We start from the raw sequence: 26,317 nt of genomic DNA on the forward strand, positions 1-26,317 counted from the left end.
AGAGTCACTGTTCACTTCAGGTTAACTTGTTATGAGGTTCTTAAACTGGCGGGCATTAGAGTCATAAAGAACGCTTGAACTAACGCAGATTCTTACCAAAGCCCTCTTCAGGGCCTGGGAATCTATTCTAACAAGCTCATCTTGTGGTACTGATGCTCACAGGCATTAAGACTAGATTTTGGTAGGGTAGTGGTTTTCTGGGGCACCCACTTACTCTAGAAGTAAAGGTTAAGGCAAGGTGGGATGGGAAGTGTGTCATTACTTACAAAATACTTTGGGGTTCAAAACTGAGACCGAACATCATGTGTTGGGAGTCAGAAAATGCTTCACAGTGCTTGAGATGATTCTTAAAAAGAGCTCTGTTGTGTGGCTGAAACACAGGGAATAAAGAGAAGGAGATAGGAAGGGAGGGGCATGGGGCCACCTGAGTCCTCAGTGTGGGCTGAGTTTCTTAAGGCAGAAAAGGAGTGAGAAAAGGTGGCCAAGCAGGCTGGAGTAGCACCCATGGCAGAGGACTGGATGGTATTTAGGGGACTAATTTTTATTAAAGTGTTCATCAAGTGTTGGGTCATGTGTCAGACATGTTACAAGGAAATTGAACCAAATGGTTGGACAAGACAGATATTATCTTTCCCTAGTGGGGTTTTCATCTAGTACTGGAAACAGACATTCAACAACTGAACACAAATATATCACTATGAGATGTGCTATGTGCTTGAAGGAAAAGAATAGGGAGGCCAGAACAATGGGCAGGGTGTGTCCATTGGGTGTGTCCCTTGAGTTAGGAAGGCCTCACAGAGCAGGGCCCCTTAAGGCTGGAATCAACCATGCACAGAGTGGTGGGGAAATGTGGTTTTTGGCAGAAAGAATACCTGGTAAACAGGCTGAGATGGAGCAGTTTGAAATCCTTGAGGCTAGAGAGAATTGAGCAGATTGGAGAAAGAGCAAAAGCAGCTTGGCTGACATATAGTGATTAGAGAGTTTCCCATGGCCAGCGCAGGCCTTGCAGGCAGTGGTGGTGAAGCACTCAGAATTTATTTGCAGTCCGACAGTAAATCATTGAAAGGTTTAAAGTGAGAGAGTGCTAGAGTCTGATTTACATGTTTAAAAGATTTGGAGAACCAATCAGAGGACAGCAAGGATACCAACAGAGACCAGCCCAGAAGCCACTGGAGGTCCAGCTGTGAGATGGTGATGGTGGCTTGGCTGAGGGGGAAAGAAGTGGTGGAAATGGTCCAATTTAGAAGATGAAAGAGAGGGAGATTTCTGGTTTATGCACCTGGTTAGGTGGAGGTGCTGTTACTCAGATAAGAAACACTGAAGGAAGGGACAGATTGAAGGAGGTCGGTTTTGGACACTGTTGCTTCTGAAATGACTGGGAGACATCTGAGTGGAGATACCAAGCAGGTAACTGGGGAGCTCAGGGAGAGAGATCTGGCCTCAAGTTTATTTCACAACCCTCTCTGGTCAGTCTTCTATCCCACCTCTTCCCCATTCATGGGAAAGAATCCATGAATCACTATGATCTCATTTGCCAGACCCAGTGGATGGTTTTCAGTCTCATCTTCCTCAGCCTCTGCAGCATTTGACACAGTTGGCCACACTGTGCTCAAAAACATCCTATTTCTTCGGTGACACCACTCTCCTGGTCTTCTCTCTGTATGGCTGCTTTACCAGATTCTTGTCTACCTGGTTTAACCAAATTTTAATTAAAAGAGAACTCATATGTAAATGTATACATACTTTAATTTCACCTTTTAAAATGTCTATTTTTGTGTATATTTTATAAACGTGGATATCTGTATAGTATCCTGTCAGTGGATACGTAATTTTTGTGAAGGGGTGCATTCAAAAAAGTGCAGACCATTCAGCTGAGTGAGATAGTTTCTAGGTAATTGGCCCTATAGCTTTAATTACAACTTGCATACTTCTTTTTATTTGGCCGTACCAGGTCTTAGTTGTGGCATATGGGATCTAGTTCCCCAAGCAGAGACTAAAGAACCCAGGCCCTCTGCATTGGAAATGCAGAGTCTTAGCAACTGGACCATCAGGGAAGTCCCTCCATACTTTTAAATCCAGAATTTATCTCTGACCCTAGTCCGTGCTAAACTCCATACCCCTGTAGCATCTACAGTGTATCATAGTGTTCAGTGGAGACCTGTAGGAATTAGGTGATGAGGAGAGAAAGGGGCATCTTCCAGACCAGGGCAAGTGCTTTGGAGGCAAGAACCCCATGCCTTCGAGACTGGAAAGGATTCCTGGTGGCTGGCTTAAAGATCATGAGATGGTCAGCAGTGAAAGATGATAACAGATGGGGCCAAATGATGGATTGCCTTGTGCTGAGGGGTTGGACTCTTCTGAGGGTAATGGGGGGTGTGGTGGCTGGAGCATTTATATCCAGAGGGGAGGCATAAACTGAGGTGTATTAGTAGAGGATCAAAATATCACTTGATTGTAAAGATGAGGGGATATCCTTGGCAGTCCAGTGGCTAGGGCTCTGTGCTTTCAATGCTGTGGGCCCAGGTTCAATCCCTGGTTAGGGAACTAAGATCCCACAAGCTGTATGGTGTGGCCAAAAAAATGAAGAGTAAAATAAGGCCTCAGGAGATCTCCAGAGTGCCAGTGGCAGAGCCAACATTGGATCCCCAGGCTCCTACCTCCCAGTCCAGTGCCCTTCATCTAAGGCAGCATTTGGAGTGCAGGGAACCTCTGGGCAGAGGACACCCTGACAGTCCATAGACTGTATCCCTATTACCTTTGCTTTTATCCTCCAAGTGGGTCAGACTCTTGAGGAACCAAGCTAAACAAGGCCCACGTGGTAATTGGTAATTACTGCACATTGTGTCCACTTCCCACTGAACAGTCCTACTAGACAGTGGAAAGTGAAGCTATGAGAGGTGAAGCAACTTGCCCTATATCCTACAGCCAAGACTGGGGAAGCTGTGATTCAAACTCTCTTCTGTCCAATTCCCAAAGCTAAGATTTTTTTCTTTGTATGTACCAAGAAACTCAAGATTTCAGCAGTGAAATCCTTAATTAACAGACCCTTTAATTTGATATAGTGTGTTCAGGTTACAAGTAGATACTGAACTTGTTTTGCCTTTGGGGACTGGTAAGACTCATTTGCTGAGTTCAGCATGCATAGTTCACCAGAGAAGGAGACTAGATTATCCTGGTAGTAAGTCAATTGGAAAATCAGAGTGCTTGGAGCTCAGGATGGAATGGGCAGGCAGGAAATGACCAAGCAATAAGAGTGAAGGGCCTCCTGGACCAAGTCTGAGTCAGCTTTAACTTCCCTTTTCCTTATGTCCTATATCCAAGCTATCATGAAATCCTGTTGGCTCAAATACAGAACTTGAAACTGACCATTTCTCACCACCTCCATTGCTACTAACCTGACAGCTGGTCCAAGCCACCATCAAATCTCATCTAGCTTTTTGCAAGAACTTCCCTTGAGTTCCCTGTTGAATTCTCAAAAGGTTCCTATGTCTGTACCTCACTTCAGATGTGTGCTTGTGCTTAGCCACTCAGTCATGTCTGACTCTTTGTGACCCCATGGACTGTAGCCCATGGGCCTACAGAGGACCTGTCCATGAGATTCTCCAGGCAAGAATACTGGAGTGGGTTGCCATGCCCTTCTCCAGGGGATTTTCCCAACCCAGGGATCGAACCTGGTCTCCCACATTGCAGGTGGATTCTTTACTGTCTGAGCCACCAGGGAAGCCCTTACTTCAGATATTCTAATGTAATTGAAATGAAGTAGGACCCAGCCAGAGGTTTTTTTAGTTTTGTTGTTTAGTTGCTCAGTCGTGTCTGACTACGACTCCATGGACTGTAGCTCGCCAGGCTCCTCTGTCCATGGGATTTGTTTAGATTTAATATGTATTTAGCCATGATAAGTCTTAGTTGCAGCACCTGGGATCATCTATCTTTGTTGCAGCATGTGGGATCTTAAGTTGTGGCATTCGAACTGTTAGTTGAGGCACGTGAGATCTAGTTTCCTGACCAGGAATCAAACCTGGGCCCTCTGCTTTGGGAGCGCAGAGTCTTAGCCACTGGACCACCACGGAAGTCCCAGAGGTACTTTTTAAAGCACCCCAGATGATTTGAACTTGTGGCTAGGGTTGAGGACCACTCTTTCAACATGTGAATCTCATGTCTCCTCTCTGGCCAAATCCTCCAACACTTTGCCTTTCATTCAGTAGAAGCCAGTGGACTACAGGGCCATATGTGATCTGGCCTCCTGTGACCTCTTTCCTCATTCTTTTCATTGCAGCCACAATGGCCTTGGGTTAATTGAACAAACAAGATACACTTCTACCTCTGGGCCTTTGCCCTTGTCCCCTCTACCTGAAAAACTCTTCATTTAGCAATCTGCATGGCTTAATCCTCAACCTTCTTTAGGTCTGTGCTCAACCATCACCTTGGTGACACCTTTTTAGTTCACCCTCTTTAAAATTGCAACTCCTGCTCACCATTCTCCTTTCCCTGCTCTATTTTTCCTTAAAGCACTTGTTACCCTCTGACTTCTGATGTATTTTATGTACATTGTTTCTTCCTGGGGAGATTAGGAATTTTGTTACTTTAAAAAAAATGCTACATACTTTTTTTTATTGCCTGTCTGAAATACAGTAGGGGCTCATTAAATCTCCGCTGAATAACTGAATTTCTGTATGTGTTTTGGTGGAGGTTGGCGCATGGTTTGGGCCAGGTAGAATCTGAGGCCCTAAGGGATACAGGAGAGAGGTCTGGCACTTGGGTTTGAAGCAGATGATGACTGAAGGTGTAGGACCAGCCCAGAGGAACATGGACACAGGGACAGAGGAGCCGGCAAACCTGCTTCTCCCTATGTTCATCTTGCTGGGTGAGACCTCCATCTGCCTGGTCACCAGACAGGCAACAGAAGTCATCCTGGACTCCTCACCTCCGCATCTCACCTCTCAAGCAAGTTCTCTTATTATTGTCTAAATATAGCCAAAGTCTGCCGCTTGCCGTCTGTCTACACTCACAGCCATCCCCTCCCCCAGACTACTGGCAACAACCCAGTCTTAGGTGCCTCTGTTCTCCACCACGCAGTTTAAATGGTTTTCTAAAATAGCTGACTTCCCTCCGTCGTCGGAAAATCAGTGGGCTCCTGCTGCCCTGGGGGGCCAAAGCCCAGCTCCCACAAGGCCTTCTGCGCATGTGGCCCCGATTCTTATCTAAAAGGGCATTTCTTGCCACTAAGCCTTTAAGCCCCCAAGGCGCAGGACCCCCTCACACCTCCTGGCCTGGGCTCAGGACTCCAAGCCGAGGAAATGATGCCTGTTGGGGAAGGCCTGCCTGCGTCCGGGCTGCCTACTCAGCCTCCTGAGCCTCGCCTCTCACACGCTCGTTACTGACACTGTCTGGCGGCGTGTCGCGTGGCTGGGGGCGCCTGAAGTAAGTATTGTAATGGCAAAGTGTCCGTGTGGGTCACTGCTGCGTCAGGTAGAGAAGACGGGCAAGGTAGCCCCAAGGAGGCAGAAGGGGAGCCAGGAGCCAGTCGGAAAAGCCAATGGGTGAGAGTGTAGGGTGCTCGCTGCGTCAGCGAGGACCGAACCGCCCTCAGGAGGAGGAGCCTGGGGTCCAGCGCCGCGCGATCGGCCCTCGCTCCCACTAAGGGTCACTGGTCATTCTCCGCCCGCAGAACTGGCGGGGGTCGCAGGGCTAAGTCTCACCCGGCTGCCGTCCCAGGCGAGCTTCAGCATCGGAGCGGAAAGGGCGGGGACGCCCGCCAAGCCACGGAGTGGGTGGCCTGAGCTCTGCGGCCCCACAGGAAAGCAAGCAGGCATTCTTTCTGCGCAGGCGCGCCGCTCTGGCCGGGAGGGGCGGGGCCTGGACGGGTCGGGGGCGGAGTCACCTCTGGGCCCGCCTCCACTAGCTCCTCGGGCCGCCGAGTGCTGGGCACCCGGGATATTCTAGGGGCTTCAGGTGAGCAGGGGGAACAGAGGGATCAGGAGACCTCCTTCGAGGTCGGGTCGTCGGTCTGACTGCAGGCCCATCTGTCCTGCCGTCTGCCAACAGCCGCCTACGCGGAGAATGGGAGAACAAAGGGAGGGGGCGGTACTGGGGCCCCTGCGGGAATCCAGGGTCCCAGCGCCCCCGCCTTGCCCGCTGACACTTTCGGTTTCTCCCCGAGTCAGACGCGCCGCCCTAGAGACCCTGGGCCGGCGCTGGGCGCAGCTGCCTCTCCGCGTTTGCCTGTCGGTCTTTGTGTCTGTCTTTGTGTCTGTCTGCTGTCTTCGAGCTTGCCTCCACTTCTAGAACTAAACCTCTGGGACACCGACATCCCGCGAATCCTCGCCCCTCTCCCATGGCAGGTAAGTGGGCGCAAGGTCGAGGGTCTCCGTTATCCCCCCACGGACTTGGTAGCCCGGTGTCAGACGCATCCTCCGGGAATGTGCTCGGACTGGCTGTGTGGGGCCCCTCCCTTCCTCCCCGAGAAGCCGCCGCCCTGCTCCCCCGCCCCATCTTTCTCATTCTCTTCTCATCACATTTTCCCCGCAGCCTCGCGGCCTGTGGGCCAAGGGGTAAAGGGATGAAGTCAGGGACCCCTTCTAACCTACTCTTGTCCCCCCCACAGGCTACTTGCCCCCCAAAGGCTATGCCCCTTCGCCCCCACCTCCCTACCCTGTGACTGCTGGATACCCGGAGCAGGCACTGCATCCTGGGCCTGGGCCCGGCCAGGTGTCCGGGCCCGGGCAGGCACCAGTGCCTGTCCACGTGCCTGCCCCTGCGCCGGGCTTTGCTCTCTTCCCCTCGCCTGGCCCTGGGGCCCCGGGACCAGCTGCCCCCTTCTTGCCATTGCCAGGGGTGCCTTCTGGCCTCGAATTCCTGGTGCAGGTGAGTGGGAGGGAGGGAGGAAGGAAGGAAGGAAGGGAGGAGTGGCAGGGAGGGGCCCAGGCAACTAGGCCGGCCAGCTGATGTCCGCCTGGCCCCCATTGTCTTTCCAGATTGATCAGATCTTGATTCACCAGAAGGCTGAACCAGTGGAAAGTGAGTGGAAGGAGGAATAGGTTGGGCCTCATCACGGGGGCAAATAGTGGGCTCTGGGGCAGGCGCTGGTGTCGGAGCCTCAGCATGTCACCCCTTGGCAGCGGTCTTGGGCTGGGAGACCTGTAACCGCTACGAACTGCGCTCCGGGGCTGGACAACCCCTGGGTCAGGCGGCGGAGGAGAGCAACTGCTGTGCCCGGCTGTGCTGTGGTGCCCGCCGGCCCCTGCGGGTTCGCCTGGTGGACCCCGGGGACAGAGAGGTGCTGCGCCTGCTCCGCCCCCTCCACTGTGGCTGCAGCTGCTGTCCGTGTGGCCTCCAGGAGGTGAGTGGAGAAGGCTGGAGCCAAAGAGAAACTTGGATAAGGGGCTGGCCAGTGATGGCGGCAGAACTTGGGTGAGGAATGGGATGAGATCGTCTTCTGATTGGACTGGCCAGCAGCAGGTGGGATGGGAGGCCTAGTGAGAGGGAAGACAGGTGGTCTAGTGAAGGGGATGGGAGGTCTCATGAGGGGAAACAGATGATAGAGCTAGACTGGTGAGAGTTTGGGGGCCAGGGTACCTGGCTGGCAGTGATTCTGTCTGTTTCCCACTCCAGATGGAAGTTCAGTCTCCACCGGGCACCACCATTGGCCATGTTCTACAGACCTGGCATCCTTTCATCCCCAAGTTCTCCATTCAGGACGCTGACCGCCAGACCCTCCTGAGAGTGGTGGGGCCCTGCTGGACGTGCGGCTGTGGCACAGACACCAACTTTGAGGTATCAGGAATAAGGGGAGATTCCTGGGACCTTCATAAACCAAGGCATTCATGAGGCAGGATAGTCAAGAGCTCATTAATCCAAACCTGCTGTGATGCCTACCACATTGCTGGCTTTCCTCTACTCAGAAATAAGATGGACCAGGGTCTTATAAAAACATGGCTGAGAGGATTTCATCTTAAGGGCCAATGCTGATTGCAATCTGCAACCTTATGTTGAGGGAGAGAAAAATAATCTTAGGCCAGGCTGGATTTAGGGTGAAGGATGATTATTGAGTGTGCCTTGGGCTGGGCCCACATGGCTGCTGTGTGTGTGAGTTCGTGAGCCCAGGCCCTGGAACAAACACTGATTTCACTTGTTAACATCCTGTGGCTTGCCTTGCCAAATGTCCACCCATCCACCCCTAGTCTGAAATCCAGGTGATGTCCTTCTTACCATACATTCTGGTCACCAACCTGGAGCCTAGAGAATCCAAGTGGTGACCATTTAAGAATAAAGCCTGGGAAGCACCTTCTTTTCTAGAAGATAAAGGCACTTGAATACTTTAAGAGATAATTATATGTGTAGGTAAGGGAGGAAATGACAGGTATAGTCTGGTAGGCTTTCCAAGGCTTCTGATAAGGTGCTCTGCCTAAGGTTACTTTTTAAAACTGAGTCACCTTGGTACCTGGGGAAAGCTTCTTTGATAGGAACTAATTGGCAAAGAGATAACTTGGTGATCTCTGGATGGGAATATGTAGACTGCATGGTTCTCATCAGGTCAGTCTTCCTTTTATGTAATATGAATGGTCCATATTTGGGGTTGTGCCCTTGGGACCACAGGGCTGGCTGGGAGAGGCCCTGCCCAACCTGGGACTGGACTGCGGGAAGTGCCCCAGGGCTGTAGAATGTTCGGGGAAGGGGATGGGCAGGACATCACTCCAGTTCTAGCCACAGGAGAATGAGCGGAGGATAAAGTCCAGGTGGCCACTGTGAATTACCACCCACATTGGCAGGGCCTGTTGCTGCTGGGCTCAGAGAGGCCACTTTCTGCTGCCCCCTCCTCCCACTGGATGGACTTGAATCCACCCAGGATGAGGCTTGCATACTGCACTAGACAGAGCCCTCACTACCTTGCAGATGAGAGGACACCCCTCTGGGCCATCTAGGAGCCTGGTTGGCTGAGCACAATCAGGCATTTAGCAGCCTCTTTTAGCCCCTCTGGCCAGGCTACTCTGTACAGGGCACAAACTGCACCAACCGTTGGTGGCAAGGACTTTGGTAACCAAAACAAACCTAGCAACTGGCCATCCGCTAAGGAGATTAGATTGTATTGTGCTTCTGTTTCTCCCAACACTGATGTTTAGTAGTCATGGGTGGCCTTTCAAGAGCAACAGATGCAAGTTGCCATCCTGATTTTTCTTGTGGACTCACAGGGTAACTTCGGGTGGCTCAGCGTCCCGATGTCACATGGAACCCAAAGGCTTTGGGAGGATTCACTATGTGTACAGCCTGCACAATTCATAACCAGGGACTGTGGAAGTGGGACTGGAGACAGATGAGATCAGGCACACCCCTTCCATGTGGGATCTCCCTTCCTCCCTCTCTCCTGCCAGGTGAAGACCCCAGACGAATCCCGCAGTGTGGGCCGCATCAGCAAGCAGTGGGGGGGCCTGCTCCGAGAAGCCCTCACTGACACAGATGACTTCGGCCTGCAGTTCCCGCTGGACCTGGACGTGAGGGTGAAGGCTGTGCTGCTCGGAGCCACGTTCCTCATTGTGAGTCGGCGGCCCTTGCTCCTCCCCCAACTACCCCTTCTGCTCTCACTCAGAGGTTCTGAGTGCTTCTTGGCCTCCTGCTAGGAGAGGTTCAGGGACAGAGTCTTTAGGGGTTTGGGGTTCCAGACCTGGGTTGTAATAGCTGAGCCAGGCTGGCCCAGCCAGATATCCTACTGACCATGCCCTCCCCTTAGGACTACATGTTCTTCGAGAAGCGAGGAGGCGCTGGGCCCTCTGCCATCACCAGTTAGAGGCCTTCTCTGGGTGAGGAGACCATCAACTCAACCAGAATTCAGGATGGTCACTCGCCCTGGCCCCTGCTCAGAGGCAGCCCCTTTCCTCCGTGTATACTGCAGGCGAGAGACAGGGAAGCCTGTGAGGCTGGGGGGCTTGGTGCCCCATCCCTCCCCTGCTCCCCTGGCCTCCTTCACCCTACAGAAGGGTATGTATGAGAGCCCTTCCCCTGCTACTTCCCACATCTCCAGTGGTCCCTCAGCATGCAGGCATATCGGCTTTCAAATGTTCCCTACCCACTTCCTCCCAATCCCTTCCAGGGTCTCTGCTCCAGATGAGGCCTTAGAATGCAGGACTCTGGGGTTTTCTGACAGGGCTGGGGGTGGAAAGGCACCAAAGATGGCAGACCTGGCCACCCTTTCCCTGCATCCGCTTGGCCAATTCATTCAGCCTCAGACGATGGCACTCTGAGGGCATCCTACCTCCCCACTAGGGCCAGGACCCCAGTGCCAACTTCCTCTCCCTCAGCTGGTGCTTGCTGCAACTTCCTGTGCCTTAACCACCTGTTCCTTCCCTTGTCCCAGGAAGGAAGCTGTATCTTTTTATGTTACATTCGTATAAACTTTGTAACTTTTTGCACACTGGAAGATGTATGTGATAGGAGAGGGCAGGAGAAAGAGTTGGGTGTGGGAAGAGACAAAGGGAAATATGACAGCTGGGATGGGCAGGGTCTGGCCCATCTCATAATCCACACTGCTAAGATCATGTGTCCTTGAGTCTAAGAGAGCCCCTTTCATCACCCATGATGGCCCCAGACCACGCCAAGGCAGCTGAGGCTGTATTCCCCAAGTCATCCAAGATGGCTGCCCCCACAGAGCCCAGTGTGGTAGCTGATAGCAGTTCAGGATGGCTTCTCCCGTGACCCAGAATGGCCTTGTGCTCATTTTCTGTAGTGACAGAAGCTTCCTGTGGGTATGATGTGTCACAGCTCCGCTCTTCCAAGTATGCCCTCTTGTTGGGCAGAGTGGACTAGATCCTCCTATGGCCAAGGGAGCTTGTGCCCTCAGAGGCCAAGGGGCAGGTGAGGAGACACCAGTGCCCGATGCTGGGCTCCTCCTATACCTATCACAGGCCTGTTGGGACCTTGTTCTGCTTCTGCCTGGTCTCATGTGGCCAGGCCCTTGGTCTGTCTGGTGTCTGTGCCCAAAGGAACAAAGCTCAGGGCCGGGCCAGGACATAGCGGCTGGCGGCCGAGAGGTCCCACTGGTAACGCTCCAGGATGCGCCGGCAGTCCGCTCTGGACCAGCTGCTGAGGTAGAAAAGTTGCTCTACCTGTGGGGGTGGGAGGATAGGCAGTTGACTGCCAGAGGGCAGGGCCAGGAAGGGCGGGAACCAAGGGAAGGGTCGGATTTTACCTTGAGGTTCCGTATGGCAGAAACCACATCTCCCCCGGTGGCTCTTAGAGCAGCCTGGCACTCCTGGTGGGTGACTCCGTGCACACTCAGCTCCACCTGCCGGCGACGAAGCCGCACTTAGGCCCCTTCCCCAGTCTGTAGCCCCTCTGGACACCGGGCCACTTCAGGGAGACCTCACCTCCATAACCCTCCTCTGCAGCTCGGGGTCAGACACGGGTCCTCCGGAGGGGATGGCGGCTTTGCTGGCTCCAGGTGCTCCTACGGGGTGACTGTGGGGGGATTCTCTTTTGGACCAGGGAGGCCGCTCCCTGGGAGGCTGGGAAGAGCTGGTGGCCATGGGAAGGCGGGGTGGCCGGCTTGGGGGTCCCTGGGGCCCAGTTCTGGCATGTCGAAGTTCAGGGGGGCTCGACCCGCCTCCTGTGGGGCGGGGACCCAGGGAAAGAACCGACTCCAGACTCTTGGAAATGCCTGCATATTTGAGAAAGAAACCACAACTTGAGAGGAAGCCGAGCTGCCTTCTTTCTCTGGCTATCTGTGCTGTCCTTGGGGTGGTCCTCTGTCCAGGCGGACCAGAACCCAGATGTGCAGGACGGATGCCCATATCCAGGCAGCCAGGGGGCCCAGAGAGCGGACCAGGGCTGCAGAGGGGAGATGCTGCCCAAAGTCCAACCAGCATGTCAGCAGGCAGAGGAAGGGCAGAACACGATAGGTGGGGAGATCACAGATATAATCAGAGCAAGGGGCACTGTTGGAGGGTGATTCCAGACCTCCTGGGAGACACCACAGGCTCTGTCCCCACTGCCACGCCCACCTTTAGTCCTCTGCAGAGCCACATTCCTTCTCTGGCCCCGAGCCTGAGGGGCATCCTGAAGCTTTGCCTTCCCTCTGTCCCTGTTGGAGAGTGTTCCAGTTCATTCTCCACCCCCACCCCAGAGAGCAGTGCCCTCCCCCAAAGAATCTCTGGGGCCTCCAAGCAGGCTGAGACCTGAGCAGGCTGAGACCTGAGGCACGTCCAACCTCCCCTCCACCTTTACCCCTTCCCCTCCAGCTTCCCCTCTCTGGGGCCTCCAGGCAGGCTGAGACCTGAGGCACGTCCAGCCTCCCCTCCATCTTTACCCACCTCCCTCCAACTTCACCTTTCTCCCCTCCACCTTCACCTCCCCCACAGGCTCCCCTTCCAGGAAAGTTGCTGGGCTTGGTTGGTTCCCTAGCCTAGCTCTGGCCCCCACTCTTTCAGGTCCTTACCCATCTGCGTTTCTCTGGCGTCGCTCTCCCCGGGCAGGGGTGCCTCTGAGGACGGGGCGGGTGGCCGGTGGGTCTACCAGTGTCACCGCTGAGGCTGGGAAGCTGCCCACTTTGAATGTGCGACCGTTCTGGCCCTTCCAGGTTGTGGAGTCAGGGCTGTGGGAAGAGGTGAAAGGGCTGGAAGCCAGGGGAGAGTGGGGGCTGGGCCCCGGTCCACATTCAGCTCACAAGCTGTGCGCTACGGAGCCACATCTGCCTGGAGGAAGGGACGCTTTTTTCTCTTTAACACAAAAGGGCTCTATAGGCCAGCGGTGGCTCTAGGGGGGAGGCCAGGACTGTGGCAGAGCGCTCGAGGCGGGGAGAGGAGGCAGAGGCCTGGGGTTCAAGGAACTGGGGGGAAGCTGAGCTGGGACCAGCATCAGGAGGGTTGGAAGAGTGTCCTCCTGGGGCTGGGTGGGAAGCATGAGACCCTCACCTGCCCTCAATGATAGTGATGGGGTCACCAGGCTCCATCCTCAGGGCACCGGCCTCCATGACCTCCCTCACACAACGTCCCTCAGGAGGCCAGGCCTGTAGAGACAGGAGGAAAGGGTGGGTGGGCTTGTGACATGAGTCACAAGGGTAATGTCATGGGAACAGAGGAGAGACTGTTCATGCACCCAATCAAGCAAACCCCTACCAGGTGTGTCCTGGGCCCAGCAGGGGATGGTCCCTGTCTCTTGGTTGTAATCCAGTGGAGGCAGACCTGGATTCCATGCCAAGCTGGACACAGCCCAGGGGTCAGGAAGCAACAAAAGGGGACCCTGCCTCTATCTAGGGGGCCAAGGGGACAGTCACCCTGTACACTTTCACTCCATACCCAGGCCCATCAGATCTGCCTCCCAAGCACCTCTGGGAATTCTCCACTTCTCTGTAGCACCACTGCCTCCACCTTCATCCAGACCTCTTCATCTCACTTCTGCTTCACAGTCATTGCAGTCTACTTGTCTTCCCATCTTCAGTCTCATCCTTCTAATCCATTCTTGCACCAAACCAGAGTGTGTGCTATGCTAAGTTGTTTCAGTTGTATTCAACTCTTTGCAACCCCATGGACTGTAGCCCACCAGGCTCCTCTGTCCATGGGGTTCTCCAGGCAAGAATACTGGAGTGGGTTGCCATGCCTTCCTCCAGGGGATTTTCCCAACCCAGGGATAGAACCCATGTCTCTTACGTCACCTGCATGGCAGGCGGATTGTTTACCACTAACACCACCAAGGAAACCAGAGTGACATATATATAAGGATGGCTTGTAACTTTCCTGCTCACAACCCTTACGTGGCCCTCAGATGTCCTCAGAGTTAAGGACTAAACTCCTTTAATGTTAGAGTATACAGTGATTTAGGGCACAGCTCTGCAGTCAGTGACTGGTTCAGCTCTCCATTCCTCCACTTCCTGTGTGACCTTAGGCAAATCACTTAAACTGTCAGTGTCTTAACTGCCCCCTCCCTAAGATCGAGCTGGGTTGTTGTGAGGCCTGAATGAGTGAAGATGCATCAGGATACATGGAGAGCACTTAGTACAGTATCTTACACATAACAGGCACTCTCAGTGCTAGCACCGGTTATTTACCCTGTCTTATAAGTCCCTCCTTGGTGCACCCCGAAAGTGCCTCTGCCACCTTGGTCACTGTACTTCCCCCTCCCACGCTGAACCTTTCCTCTGCCTGTCAAACACCCACTGCATCCTGCCGCTCTGGGCTCCCCTCTCTCTTCCCCAGCCCCCAGCCAGCAGAAACTAGACCCCAGCTGTCTCCCTGGGGCTCTGAGGACCCTAAAGGTGGGGAATGAATCTGCTTTGTACAAAGTCAGGTCCCAGACCCCAAACTGGGAGTCAGTATACGTCCATCTGGTGCATGGGACCCTGGGAAAGGAAGCAGAGGCAAGAGAGACTGGGGGTTTCCGGGGAGGCAGGAGCTCCCACCTCTTGGAGCAGCCCCTCTAGGTCGGAAAAGGTGGGCCGGTCAGCAGGGTGGGAGGCCCAGCAGCGCAAGGCCAGGGTGTAGAGGGCCCTGGAGCAGAGAGGAGGCTTGGGCAGGCGGGCTCGGTCCTTCTCCAGCCGTTGCAGGATGAGGTATGGCGGGACCCCGGCCCAGGGCTCCTCGCCCCCAGCGAACATCTCCCACAGCGTCACCCCATACATCCACACGTCCGAGGCAGACGAGAAGGCCCCGTGGCGTAGGCTCTCGGGCGCACACCTGCGGAAGCGGAGCTGAAGGGGGCCATATGTGTGCGCAGGGTGTGCGCCCGGAGCGCCCACCTGCCACTGGGCACGCCCCCTTAATGCGGCCTGCCGGCCGGCCTGCCTTCCTTCCAAAGTCCTCCTTTCTCAGCCCTTCCAGACCGGAAGACTCCTCTAGTCCCCGCCTCCCTCAGAGGACCACCCCCTCGGCTCCTGCCCCCAGATCCTGCCCCTCCGCCCAGGTTCTCACCAGGCAAAAGGGATGCGTCGGGGCCCGCCCATGATGTAGCGGCCCCGGGCGCCGCCCAGCGGTCGCACCAGCCCGAAGTCAGCCACCTTGATGGTGCGCGGTGAAGCCAGCAGCAGGTTGCGCGTGGCCAGGTCTCGGTGGACCAGCCCACGGGCCCCCAGGTACGCCATGGCCCCCGCCACCTGCCGCAGGAAGAGGCAGAGCAAGGCCAGGGCCAGCGGGGGCGTGGGGGCCGGGGCCGTCAGACGCGCGTGCAGGGAGCCCAGGGGCGCCAGCTCCATCACCTGCAGGAGCATGTCGGTGTGAGCGGTGGTCCGGCCCCATGAGACCCTAGCGCTCATTCTCCTGTAGCCCATCGGCCCGGGAACTGTCCCAGGTGCCAGCGTCGGGGTTTGCTCACCATCTGCAGAGGCTGGCCCAGTACAAGGCCGTGCAGACGCAGCACGTGTGGATGCTCCAAGTTCATCATGACAGACACTTCTCTCAGGAAGTCCTCTAGCTCAGTGCCCTCGGGACCTTCAGGACCCACCCGGAGGGACTTGACAGCCACTGGGACCTGGGCGTGGGGGGAAGCACCGTCAGGCACGGGAGCAAACAGTTAAGCCAAGGCCAGAGCAGAGAGGGCCCTCAGAGAGGGGGCAGCTGGCCCAAGATCCCAGAATGAAGTAGGCTCCCTGGACACTCACAGTCTGGCCGCTGGGTAGTGTCCACAGCCCTCGGTGCACCATGCCAAAGCAGCCGGAGCCCAAAAGCTCCCCTCGGCACACAGCCCGGTTTGGGATCAGACACTTGAGTCTCCCATCTGGCTCAGGGAGGGATGGAAGGCTATCTGAGGGTGGGGTGGTCTCCTTTTGCCCAGAGGCAAAGCCCCCAAGGATCTGAAACAACGATGGGAAATTAGGTGTGTGGAACCCTGTTTACACTCTTCTCTGCCACTCAGCCTGTCCCTTACCCGGGCCTGAGCTGGCCCTGAAAAGCCTCTCGCCCCCACCCCAAAACACACACCTTGTAGACCCAATTCTTAGACTTGAGCCCCGAACGGTGCCTCTTCAGAGCTTCAGCCAGTCTACGTTGGGCTGAGGGAGGCCAGAATCAGAGGGATGGGGTAATGGGGGCGGCAGGGAGCAGGATGCAAGGGATTTACAAGCAAGAAGAAGGCTGGGGTGTGTGGTGGTTGGAGGAGAGTCGCAACTAACAGGCTGGGGAAGGAAACAGTAGGGCCTAGGGGCAGGGGACTCTCACCAGGCCGGCCCATGCCAATGCCATCCAGATCTTCAGCTCTTACAAAGTCGAAGTGCTCCGGCCGAGTCACGTTAAGCTCCTCCAGGATGGGCCGGTAAAACTGGGCCAGCTGGAGGTCTCGGAGCAGCCGCAGCAGCCACAGGGAACCCGCCTCGGGGAGCATGTCTAGAGGAGGGACCCCTGTGAGGCCCCGTCCTCCAGTCACATGGTCCAGGGTAGTCACCTGAGACACTCAGGCACCAGAGACATGGTTGCCAGCTCCACCCGCAAACCCTCAGAAACACTCAGGTACAGAGGGAGGGATCTCAGGGTCAGCCAGAAATCCTGCCCCTCATACACACAAACCCCACCCAGGAAGAACGTTCTCCTCACACCTAAGATTTTAGCACCTAGCAGACTTCAGGCGTGTGGCCCCACTCTGAGATATGGCACACTGCCTGTACCCCCGTGCATGCTAAGTCGCTTCAGTCATGTCCAACTCTTTGCAACCCTATGGACTGTAACCCACCAGGCTCCTCTGTCCTTGGAATTCTCCAGGCAAGAATACTAGAGTGGGTTGCCATGCCCTCCTCCAGGGAATCTTCCCGACCCAGGGATGGAACCCGCATCTCTTATGTCTTCTGCTTTGGCAGGTGGGTTCTTTACCTCTAGTGCCACCTGGGAAGCCCTGCCTGTACCCCTAGGCCACCCAGATATACTGCCTCTTAGACTTGAGGTGCACCCTTGTACATACCCACTCAGGTACACCGGAGACATTCTGATCCACCACATACACTCCAGAGATGCCCAGATACGCTAACCACACTTCAGACACAGAGGTACAACACACACACACATCACACCTATAGATCCCCTAGAGATATGATGCAAAAGACACCAGAGACACATGATACATGTCCACTCCCAGCTGAGGCATATACTAGCTGCCGCAAGACACCAGGCTTCCTGCCACGTACCCTTCACACACCCCCTTGAGACATGTTGAGTTTACTGCCTTCAAGATTCACCGGCCCTCACGTGTGAGACACCTAGGTCCACATGACACACAAGACATCAAGCTTTGGTGTCCACATGTACCTGAGATATGCCGGTAGGCTGCCCCCTCTGCCCAGAGATGCCCAGAGTCATTGCCTCTTCCACACCCTAGGCAGCAACATGTGAAATCAAATCGGGCATTTGTGACGGGCGGTAAACCTCAGGTACTGCTCAGAGACACCCAGGCTGCCAGGTACACAGTCCCTTCCCCACCCACCTGAGCTCAGATCCCGAGACAGAGCCCGGCTGGCACACGTGAGTCCCAGGCAACTCCACCAGTCTTTATTCAATAAGGCTCTCGGTGCCGGCTGTCTGCGCACACACTCTCCCTCACACACACCTGCCCCCCTCCCACCCCTACTTAGTTAAGCCCGGAGGAAGCGAAGGGCCCCAGGCTGGGTCCCGAGGGACGCTCGGAGGTGGCGAGGAACCGCGGGCCACAGCAGGGGCGGGGGGAGGAGAAAGTTCAGGGTGCTAAGCACATCCGGACCAGTGGCCAGGTGAGAAGGGGACGGACAGCACGAGATGGGGGACAGGAGGAGACGTGGCCGCGGAAGAGAAGGACCGGGGAGGGGAGGCTCGCACCCCCGGACGCGCCCCCAAACGAAGGCCGCCCCGCCAGCCCGGCCCCCAGAGCCCCTGCCTCTCCGGACCCTCACCTGGCGAAAGCGGAAGCAGCGGCTGGGAGCCGCCCAGGCTGCCGGGACTAAATCCCGGGGAGGGCAGGACCGAAGCCGCGGGGCGGGGCCTGGCGGCTTGGCCCGGGTTCCCCTAGGGATGAGGTGGTTGGCGGGGGGCGGGTGAGAGGGTGGATGAGGTGGGGGTTGGTGCTGGTGGCCGGCCAGCCAGGCCAGACCCTGGGGGGTCTCCCTTCGCCGGTCCTTTGCACGCCCCCTTCCCACCCTCTCTCCACCTTCCCGCCCTCTTTCCAGACTTCTCCAAAGAACTTCTCACCCCTTCCCAGACTTCCTCATCGGTGTCTCGTTCCCCCTTCACCCCTGCCCCGTGCCCACTTCAACCGAATCCTCCACCTCCCTCAACCAGCGCCCCACCCACGAAATGAATAACCCCTGGTAGAGATACCCACCCAGGGCCCGGGGATAAAGCTAAACAGGACAGAGTCCCTGAGAGGGCTTCATGGCACTCTGATGCAGAAAGCCGGCCTGGAGCAGCTTTCTGGGCTGTGAAATGGCGCCACGACCGAGGTGTTGATGGTGGCGCAGGTAGTCAGCTCCAGACCGCACGGAGTGTCTAAGATTAAAGCCCTTGGCCTTTCCCCCTGCTCTGAATGTCCTTTCCCAGTCTTATGTGCTGCCCCCGAAATGGACCTTTTGGGAAGCTCCCCAGGGTGGAACATGGGGGCGGGGGGGGGGCTCTGGAGCAAGTGGGGTGGAGACAGCTTCTGAGTGGCTCCTCAGCCCGATTCCAGCTTGGTACCTGGTCTTGGTGATCCAGGGCAGCGCTCCATACCTCAGGGCACAACTTCCCATCTCTGGCACTTCCTGGCCTCCTTCTGGCCCCTCCCACCTGTTACCTCTGCTGACACCAGGGTTCTGTACACTTCTGCTTGCCCTGTGGGGCGGGGACACAGTCTGGCTCCAAGAAGGCTCTGAGAAGGAGTATGCCCTCTCCCTTTCCCTCACGGGTCTCAGGACCAGTCTTAGGCCATCTGGCCTATGTCCTTCTGTCCCAGGGATAGATGTGTGAGCATAGCAGATGTAGTCTGCAGAGTTCTGTGAGGGGCAAAGCCCCCTCACCTTGGTAAACATGGAAAATTCCAGCATTGATGGGAAAATCGTAGTTCACAGTTCTGTGGTTTTCTTGCCAGCTCTCTTGCCCTCCCACCAGGGCAGATAACAGATGTGATTGTTCCCTGCACATGTCTCATCTTTTATTTACTATGGACTGGCTCCACACGGGAGGGGCTGGATCTGTCAGGTGTCCTAAGGTACCTGGGACAATGTAGGCCTATAATAGGTACAGTGCATATTGTCTATGAAGAAGTCTGCTCAGTCTAACTGCCGAGCCCTGGGCGGTGAAAAGTGTGGAGTCCTGACTGCTAGATCTCCAGGGAATTCCCCAGCTATTACTATTCCCATTTCTAAAACCCAGAGATGGTTTCTGTCTGCTCTTGACCTTTCGGTCAACAGAATCACACACTTTACTGTTTGCATTTGGCTTCTTTCACTCAACATTTTTTTGTTTGGTTGGGGTTTTTCTTTTTTCCCAAATTTTCATTTCTTTTTAGCTGTACTGGGTCTTTGTTGCTGCGGGAGGGCTTTCTCTAGTTGCTGAGAGAGGGGGCTATTCTCTAGTTGTGGTGGTTGGGCTTCTCATAGCAGTGACTTCTCATTGCAGAGCATGGGCTCTAAGTTTCACAAATTATAGAGCACAGGCTCAGTAGTTGTGGCCAGTGGGCTTAGTTACCCTGTGGCATGTGGGATCTTCCTGGCACAGAGATCGAACCTGTGTCCCCTCCATCGGCAAGCAGATTCGTAACCACTGGACCACCAGGGAAGTCCCTTTTCCAATTTTTTGATGGGAGAAACAGCAGTTCCATGAGCATCTTCAGGAAAGAGCAGGTGAAACCTGATTTTCCTCTGGATGTCCAGTGTCCTCACAGATCTGGGCGCACTGGAAGTCCTCTGGGTATTGAATGAATTAATACATGCATGTGGAGCACATGATGGGATATGAAGGCCGATGCAGCCGGAGAGGCTGGCAGAAGCCAAACTAGGTGTCAGATCATCCTTCCAGCAGGCTTTCACTGTGCCAGGTTCTGGGGAGCCAAGTGAACAAGCTGGCATGATCCCTGACCTGGTTGGGTTCAGTCTGCAGGGCCTTGCAGAATGTGGTCAGCTCAGGCCTTTCCTTAGGGCTTTGGTACCCCCTGAAAAGTTTTAACAGGGGAGTGACAGAACCAACCTTAGGTGTAAAGAGGCTGGGAAAAGGTGAGAGAGAAAAAGGAGGGAACTCAAGGAAGAGACACTGACCATTGGCTCAGGGGAGAGAGGCTGCCCTGCCATCCTTGGCGTGGGATGGAGAGGAGACTGAGGAGGGGGCGCTCCTGACTGAACTCTTGGCCTGTGCTCCAGCAGGAAACCAGAGGCAGAGGCTCCACCCACCTTTGTCTTTGACTTGGAAAAACCCCAGGAAATCAGAGGCCTCTTTAACCCCCTTTGTTTCTTATTTTTGGAGTTAAACGTCTCTCCTCCCCCACCTTTGCCAATAAAGATGATGGGGTATGGAGGAGCAGAGCCTGATGATTCTCACCCTGCCTCTGGAGGCCTACCTCCAGGCTGAGATGGGGCATCCAGCTAACACTTAAACTTGGAGGCCCAGAGCACCACCCCCTCCACCCTCTCCATCTGTCTTTCCCCAACTTCTGCCTGGCCCTGCAGGCTCTGCATCCGAGAAAGATGAACACATTCACACCACCAGAGCCATGTTTTTCCCCACAGGGCAGAGAACCAGGAGGACAAGCAGAGAGGGCGGCCGGTGGCCAACCTCCCCTCCCCCACCTTGGGTTTGGCAGACAGGTAGGACCCATCCTTCTGCAGGAACCATCCTGGTGCCTCTGCCTTCTCCCTTCCTGCCCTGATCCCTGAGATCACTGAGCTTTTCCCCTTCTCCCTGACCACATCAACCTCTCAGCAGAGGAAAGCCCCCCAACATTCTGGTTCTCTCTCTCCTCTGAGCCTTTGCATGACTATTCCCTCTTCTTGAAAGTCTTCCTACCCTTCTCCAAATCTGGCCTTGCTAAGTGCAGGCAGCCTACCCCTAATCTGGTCTGGACTCTTCCCCTACACCCTAAGATCCTTGTGCTTTCTTCTCATTGTACTCATTGCTCTGATAGAATTTGCCAGTAACTTGTCTATCTCTCCTGTTAGATTCCAAGCTCCAGGTAGAAAATGACTTCATCTTTCTGGGCATTGCTATGTCCCCCATGCCCAGTATGGTGTCTGACTCATATGATAAGTGCTCAATAACCTTTGTTGAACAAATGGACGAGACAGAGTCATCTGGGTAGAGTAAAGCAAAGGAGATTTTTGACATCAGGAGCTCCTTTGGTGAGAGTAATGGGGATGGGAGTTTCTAAACTTAATCCATAAGTGTTCTCCTGGTGAACCCAACCCTGCCCCCTCCCCCCGTGACATTCCCTGGCCCCACATAGTTAGCTCTCCCCAGACCCTTGAGTAACATCCTCTTGTTCCATCACCCCATCTCCATCTCCCAGGACCCTGAGGTCCCATTCTTTTCCAGTTTACATTTGCTCACTAGTTAATAGAGTCACCAGCCCACCACCTTGTATCTGTCTGACGGTTTTCTTTCCAAAGTGGAAGCAGTCTTAAATCTTCCATATTCCGACAGGCTCATAATGGAGCTGAGGGCCTTTATAGAACAGTAGCTCTGGGACATCCCAGGTGGTCCACTGGCTAAGACTCTAAGCTCCCAATGCAGGGGGCTCGGGTTCCATCCCTGGTCAGGGAACTAAATCCCACATATCGAAACTAAGAGTTTGCATGCTGCAACTAAAGATTCCATGTCCTGCAACTAAGATCTATTGCAGCCTAATTAATTATTATTATTTTTGAAACCAGTAGCTGAGAGCTCACTTTCGGAGTCTGACTACCTGAGTTTGGATCCCAGCTTGATCACTTAACATCCTATAAATCTGGGCAAGTTACTTCATGTTTGTACACCTCTGTTTCCTCATCTTCAAGATGAGATTATTAGGAGTATCTACCTTGCGGGGTTATTGAAGAATTAACTGTGCCCATGTGTGTGGTAGCCGGTCTCCAAATCAGCTCCCAGTGAACCTCCCCAGCTGGTTTCACAGTGTCATGCCTTTCCACAATGATCTGTGCAATCAATGGGGCTCCCAGGTGTCGCAGTAGTAAAGAACCTGCCTGCCAATGCAGGAGATGCAAGAGACACAAGTTCGATCCATGGGTCAGGAAGATCCCTGGAGAAGGGAATGGCAACCCACTCCAGTATTATTGCCTGGAGAATCCCATGGACACGGAGCCTGGCATGCTATAGTCCATGGGGTCACAAAAAGTGTAATCAATGGGATATTGTGAGGATGGTGTGTGACCTCAGAGCTAGGTAGTGAAAGGCAGTGTGGCTTCCACCTCCCTCTCTTGGATCACTCACTCTGGAGGAGGCCAGCCACCATGTCCTGACAGTCAAGTAGCCCAATGGAGAAGCTCCACTTGTCGAGAAGTTGAGGGCTCCTACCATCGGCTGACACCAACCAGCCAGACAGACATTCGAGTGAGCCATCTTGGAATCTTGAAGGCTGATCCACTAGCCCTTAGATGTCTGCAACCCTGACCTACATCTGGACATCCTTACCAGAAACTCTGAGCCAGAAACATCCATTTTAGCTGCTTCTGAATTTCTGATTCACAGAAACCATGAGATAATAAGGGTTTACTGTTTCAGACAATTGAGTTTTAGAATAATTTGTTACACAGCTATACGTAAATAACACATAGTCTGACACATAGTCTCCATACCTGTTAACCATCATTAACTCCATCTTACAGGTAGGAAGACTGAAGCTCAGGCTGGTGAACTGATGTTTTTCATGTACATATACAGCTATTAATAGGAAGTGGCAGTGCCAGCCATATCCTCAAGCCAGGGCCTTTTTTTGTTGTTGTTGTTATTACTTTTGGCCACATCACCATGGCATGCAGTATCTTAGTTCCCTGACCAGGGATCATCGAACCCAAGGTCCCTGCAGTAGAAGCACCAAGTCTTAACCACTGGGCCCCAAGGAAAGTCCCAACCCAGGGCTTTTAGTGCCAGGTTCTAGGCTCTTCTTTCTGCCCCACCATCCAGTTATCCATTGTTGAGTAACAATACCTAGTGGTATTAAATAACTATTTTATTATGCTCTGGACTTTGTGTCTGGAACTCCAACAGGACACTGTGGGAATGGTTTATCTCTGCTCTACTATGTCTGCGGCCTTGGGTGGAAAACCTGACAGTTTGGGGATGATGATCTGAGAGCAGAGGGCTGCGTTACTTACACATCTGGCAGCAGATACTGGCTTTTGGCCAAACCCCTCCATGGGAACCCTTAAAATAGGCCAGGCATCCTCATAGCATGACGACTGAGTTCCAGAGTGAATGACCCAAAAGGCAGAAGGTGACAGATTCTTAAGGCCTGGGCTCAGAAAGTGGCTCAGTGTCGCTTCTGCCACATTCAGTGAGCCAGCTAGCCATGGAACCCAGGTTCAAGGCAAGGATACATAGCACCTACCTCTAGGTAGGCAGCATGTCAGAGGGTACGGGCCATTGTTTAAAACTGCCACACCCACAGAAGCCTCCTGATTGGTGAGGGGCTCTGAAAAACCGTCCCTGCCCTGACAGGCCACACTCTGGTAGGTTGGCCTCATGTGCACAAAACAAACACTAACTCTGCCAGCCTCCTGTGCGAAGTGTTCATGAAGGGCTTACCCAGGGAAGACATATCACAAGGGTTCAGAGAAGGTGCTGCAGTCGTCAGTGACACTTCCTGGCATCTACCATGTGCCAGGCTCTGAGGAAACAGACCCAGAACCTTAAGCAGTGGCTTTAGAGAGTAGTGTGTGGTACAGCAGGAAGATGTGTAAAGAAACACCACCACCCGAGGTAAACAGGTGCCACACAAGAGAAGCCTGGAGCAGACTCACTCCACTTAGCCTTGGGGGCTCAGAGAAGTTTTCTCAGAAGAGGGGATATCTGAGCCAAAGGAGAAAGTCTTTCCAGGTAGAGGAACAAGCCTGGGCAAAGGAAGGAGATATGAGGTAACAGTATTTGGGCAACTTGAAGTGACTCAGGGTGGCTGTGGGGTGGGCAGAGCTGAGGTGAAGCCCCAGGGGACACCAGGGGGTCAGGTTCCAAGAAGCATTACCTACCGAGCTAGACCACTTACTGGTAAGAAGTGGGCGTATGGCATGAGGGGAGGAGGATGACTGTGACCCTGTCAGCCATGCCATTAAACCTGAGAAATCCCGGGAGTGGGAGGAAGATAGGTCTAGAAAGGTGGATATGTGGAGTCTGAGATGCCTGTGGGGCATTCAAGCAGGATTCCAGCTCTGTGTCCGGACAGTTCTGGTCTGAGGACTAAAGAAGATGAGGGGAGCTGCGGGTAGAGAGTCTTGAATGTCAGGATCAAGGGCCAACTCTATATTCTATAGGCAAAGACAAGCTAGGGAAGATTTTAAGTAAGAGATTATAATGGCTAATACTTAATGAGGGCCCATTACATGTTGGGCAAAGTCCCAAGCATGTTATATGAACTGATTTGGACCTCACAGTCATTCTGTAAGGAAAGTGCCACTGCATTGAATTTAAGATATTTTCAATTGTAATATATACCATTATGCTATGACATGTCTTCAATTTAAAATGGGTTCTTCAGAGATGTTAAAATGTAGATCTAAGGAAAAAAGGCCAAGGAATCAAAGAAATGCATGATCTGCATTTAAAACATGAGGAAACAGGAACAGAAAAATAACTTTCCCAAGGTTTGGTAAGTGCCAGAGCCAGGATTTGAAATCGGGCAGCCCAACTCCAGAGCCTAAGTTTTCAAGCATCATTTGATGCTGGCCAGGAGGGTCGAGTGATGTGGAGTTTTAAGAAGACCAGTGTGGGGACTTCGCTGGTGGGCCAGTGGTTAAGAATCTGCCTTCCAATGCAGAGGGCACAGGTTCGAGCCCTGGTCGGGGGACTAAGATCCCACAAGCAGCAGGCAAACTAAGCCCATGCATGATAACTAGAGAGTCCCCACCCCACAATTAAGATCCAACACAGCCAGGAAAATAAAGTAAATATTAAAAAAAAAAACAAAACAGTGTGGCTGCTAAGGGTGCAGAGTGGGCTTTAGGGGAGTTAGCAGAGTCAGATGCACATTTGGGAGACTGGGCTCCACAGGGAGAAAGAGGGTTCCAGAGAGGGCTGGGACCCATAGAGCAGGAGGAGGGGCAGAGAGGAGCAAGGTCCTTCAGAGATGGGCAGAGCTGTTGACCCACTGCATGTTGGGTGTGAGAAGGAGGACAGCTAAAATGCTGAGCCTGGAAAGAGGGCACATTCTTGGGGGCTTGAGACAGCTCCCAGAGACAAAGGAGAGCTGCTGTGGCTGGGGCGTGAGCAGGGTGCTTCTCACCCCAGTATGGGCGGCAGCGTTGTCCGGTGCCTGGCTGGCAATCACTTAGTATTTATCAAATGAGTGAATGTTTCAATTGTTGTATGAGCTTGGGCATGCCATATGATCTCTGGGTTCCATTTTTCGGTATAAAATGAAAGCATTGGACTAGAATGTGTAAAATAAAATGGAATATGTTTCTCCAGAAGGGATAAATTACTCCTTTCTCTCTATCCCCAGTACCTTTACAGATTCCCCCAAACAGTGGTTCTAACCCTGGCTGGCTGTAAATTAGATTAACTGAGGCCCCATATAAGACCACTAAACTCCGAATCTCTGGAGACAAGACCCAGCAACAGGTAGTTTTTTTAAGATGACCAGATGACTCTACATGCGGTCTCCCACGTGGCACTAGTGGTAAAGAACCCACCTGCCAATGCAGGAGGCATAAGAGGCGCAGGTTCCATCCCTGGGCAGGGAAGATCCCCTGGAAGAGGGCATGGTAACCCACTCCAGTATTCTTGCCTGGAGAATCCCATGGACAGAAGAGCCTGGTGGGCTACAGTCCATAGGGTCGTGGAGTCGGACACGACTGAAGTGACTTAGCACGCACACACGCAGCTGGTTGAGAACTGGGAGCTTCGGTTCCAGTTTGAATTTCTGTATCCAGTTTGAACTTCAGTATCCAGTTTGAAAACCATGGGGCTGTGTGAAGGCAAGGATCCCTCCCAGGCCTAGGCCCTTGGACTGTGACTTATAGTTGGAGATAGGCCTCTCTTTATATGTCCCATCTCCCATCCCCCAAATCCAAACTCCTGATAACCAAGGGACCAGACACCAGGGTTTCTCAACCACACACTGCTGACTGTTCAGACCGGATCATTCTTTGTCCTGGAGGACATTCCCATGCATTTTCAGATGTTTACCAGCTCTCTGGTCTCTAACAATTAGATGCCAGTACTACATTCCCCCCCGACCCCCATCAAAACAATCAAAAACATCTCCTCTG

At 53.8% G+C, this 26,317-nt stretch overlaps 2 protein-coding genes across 8 annotated transcripts; one reads left to right on the forward strand and one right to left on the reverse strand.

Annotated features, from left to right (window-relative positions):
• Positions 1 to 52: 52 nt before the first annotated feature.
• PLSCR3 (phospholipid scramblase 3) lies at positions 53 to 10,403 on the forward strand. Of its 3 annotated transcripts, none has more exons than XM_044939354.1 (8): positions 53 to 5,952; positions 6,161 to 6,341; positions 6,605 to 6,864; positions 6,975 to 7,017; positions 7,119 to 7,339; positions 7,612 to 7,773; positions 9,369 to 9,530; positions 9,725 to 10,403. In XM_044939354.1, the coding sequence occupies exons 2-8, from the start codon at positions 6,335 to 6,337 to the stop codon at positions 9,779 to 9,781; spliced, it is 912 nt and encodes a 303-aa protein (XP_044795289.1). In that variant the 5' UTR covers positions 53 to 5,952; positions 6,161 to 6,334; the 3' UTR covers positions 9,782 to 10,403. The 3 variants fall into 3 exon arrangements, with proteins under 3 accessions (XP_044795289.1, XP_006060233.1, XP_025136476.1); XM_006060171.3 differs by having other exon boundaries at positions 6,165 to 6,341; XM_025280691.2 differs by having other exon boundaries at positions 53 to 6,341.
• On the reverse strand, positions 10,368 to 26,291 carry TNK1 (tyrosine kinase non receptor 1). Of its 5 annotated transcripts, XM_044939350.1 has the most exons (14): positions 17,828 to 18,114; positions 17,211 to 17,276; positions 16,134 to 16,298; positions 15,897 to 15,967; positions 15,578 to 15,769; positions 15,292 to 15,447; positions 14,892 to 15,175; positions 14,384 to 14,657; positions 12,900 to 12,994; positions 12,425 to 12,601; positions 11,991 to 12,070; positions 11,358 to 11,647; positions 11,180 to 11,275; positions 10,368 to 11,096 (listed from the first exon to the last, which is right to left on the reverse strand). In XM_044939350.1, the coding sequence occupies exons 3-14, from the start codon at positions 16,294 to 16,296 to the stop codon at positions 10,983 to 10,985; spliced, it is 1,992 nt and encodes a 663-aa protein (XP_044795285.1). In that variant the 5' UTR covers positions 16,297 to 16,298; positions 17,211 to 17,276; positions 17,828 to 18,114; the 3' UTR covers positions 10,368 to 10,982. The 5 variants fall into 5 exon arrangements, with proteins under 5 accessions (XP_044795285.1, XP_006060235.1, XP_025136468.1 ...); XM_006060173.3 differs by lacking the exons at positions 17,211 to 17,276; positions 17,828 to 18,114 and adding an exon at positions 18,606 to 26,291 and having other exon boundaries at positions 12,425 to 12,580; XM_025280683.2 differs by lacking the exons at positions 17,211 to 17,276; positions 17,828 to 18,114 and adding an exon at positions 18,606 to 26,291.
• Between the last annotated feature and the right edge of the window lie 26 nt (positions 26,292 to 26,317).

This window comes from Bubalus bubalis, chromosome 3, assembly GCF_019923935.1.
Source record: "Bubalus bubalis isolate 160015118507 breed Murrah chromosome 3, NDDB_SH_1, whole genome shotgun sequence".
NCBI lineage: Eukaryota > Metazoa > Chordata > Mammalia > Artiodactyla > Bovidae > Bubalus > Bubalus bubalis.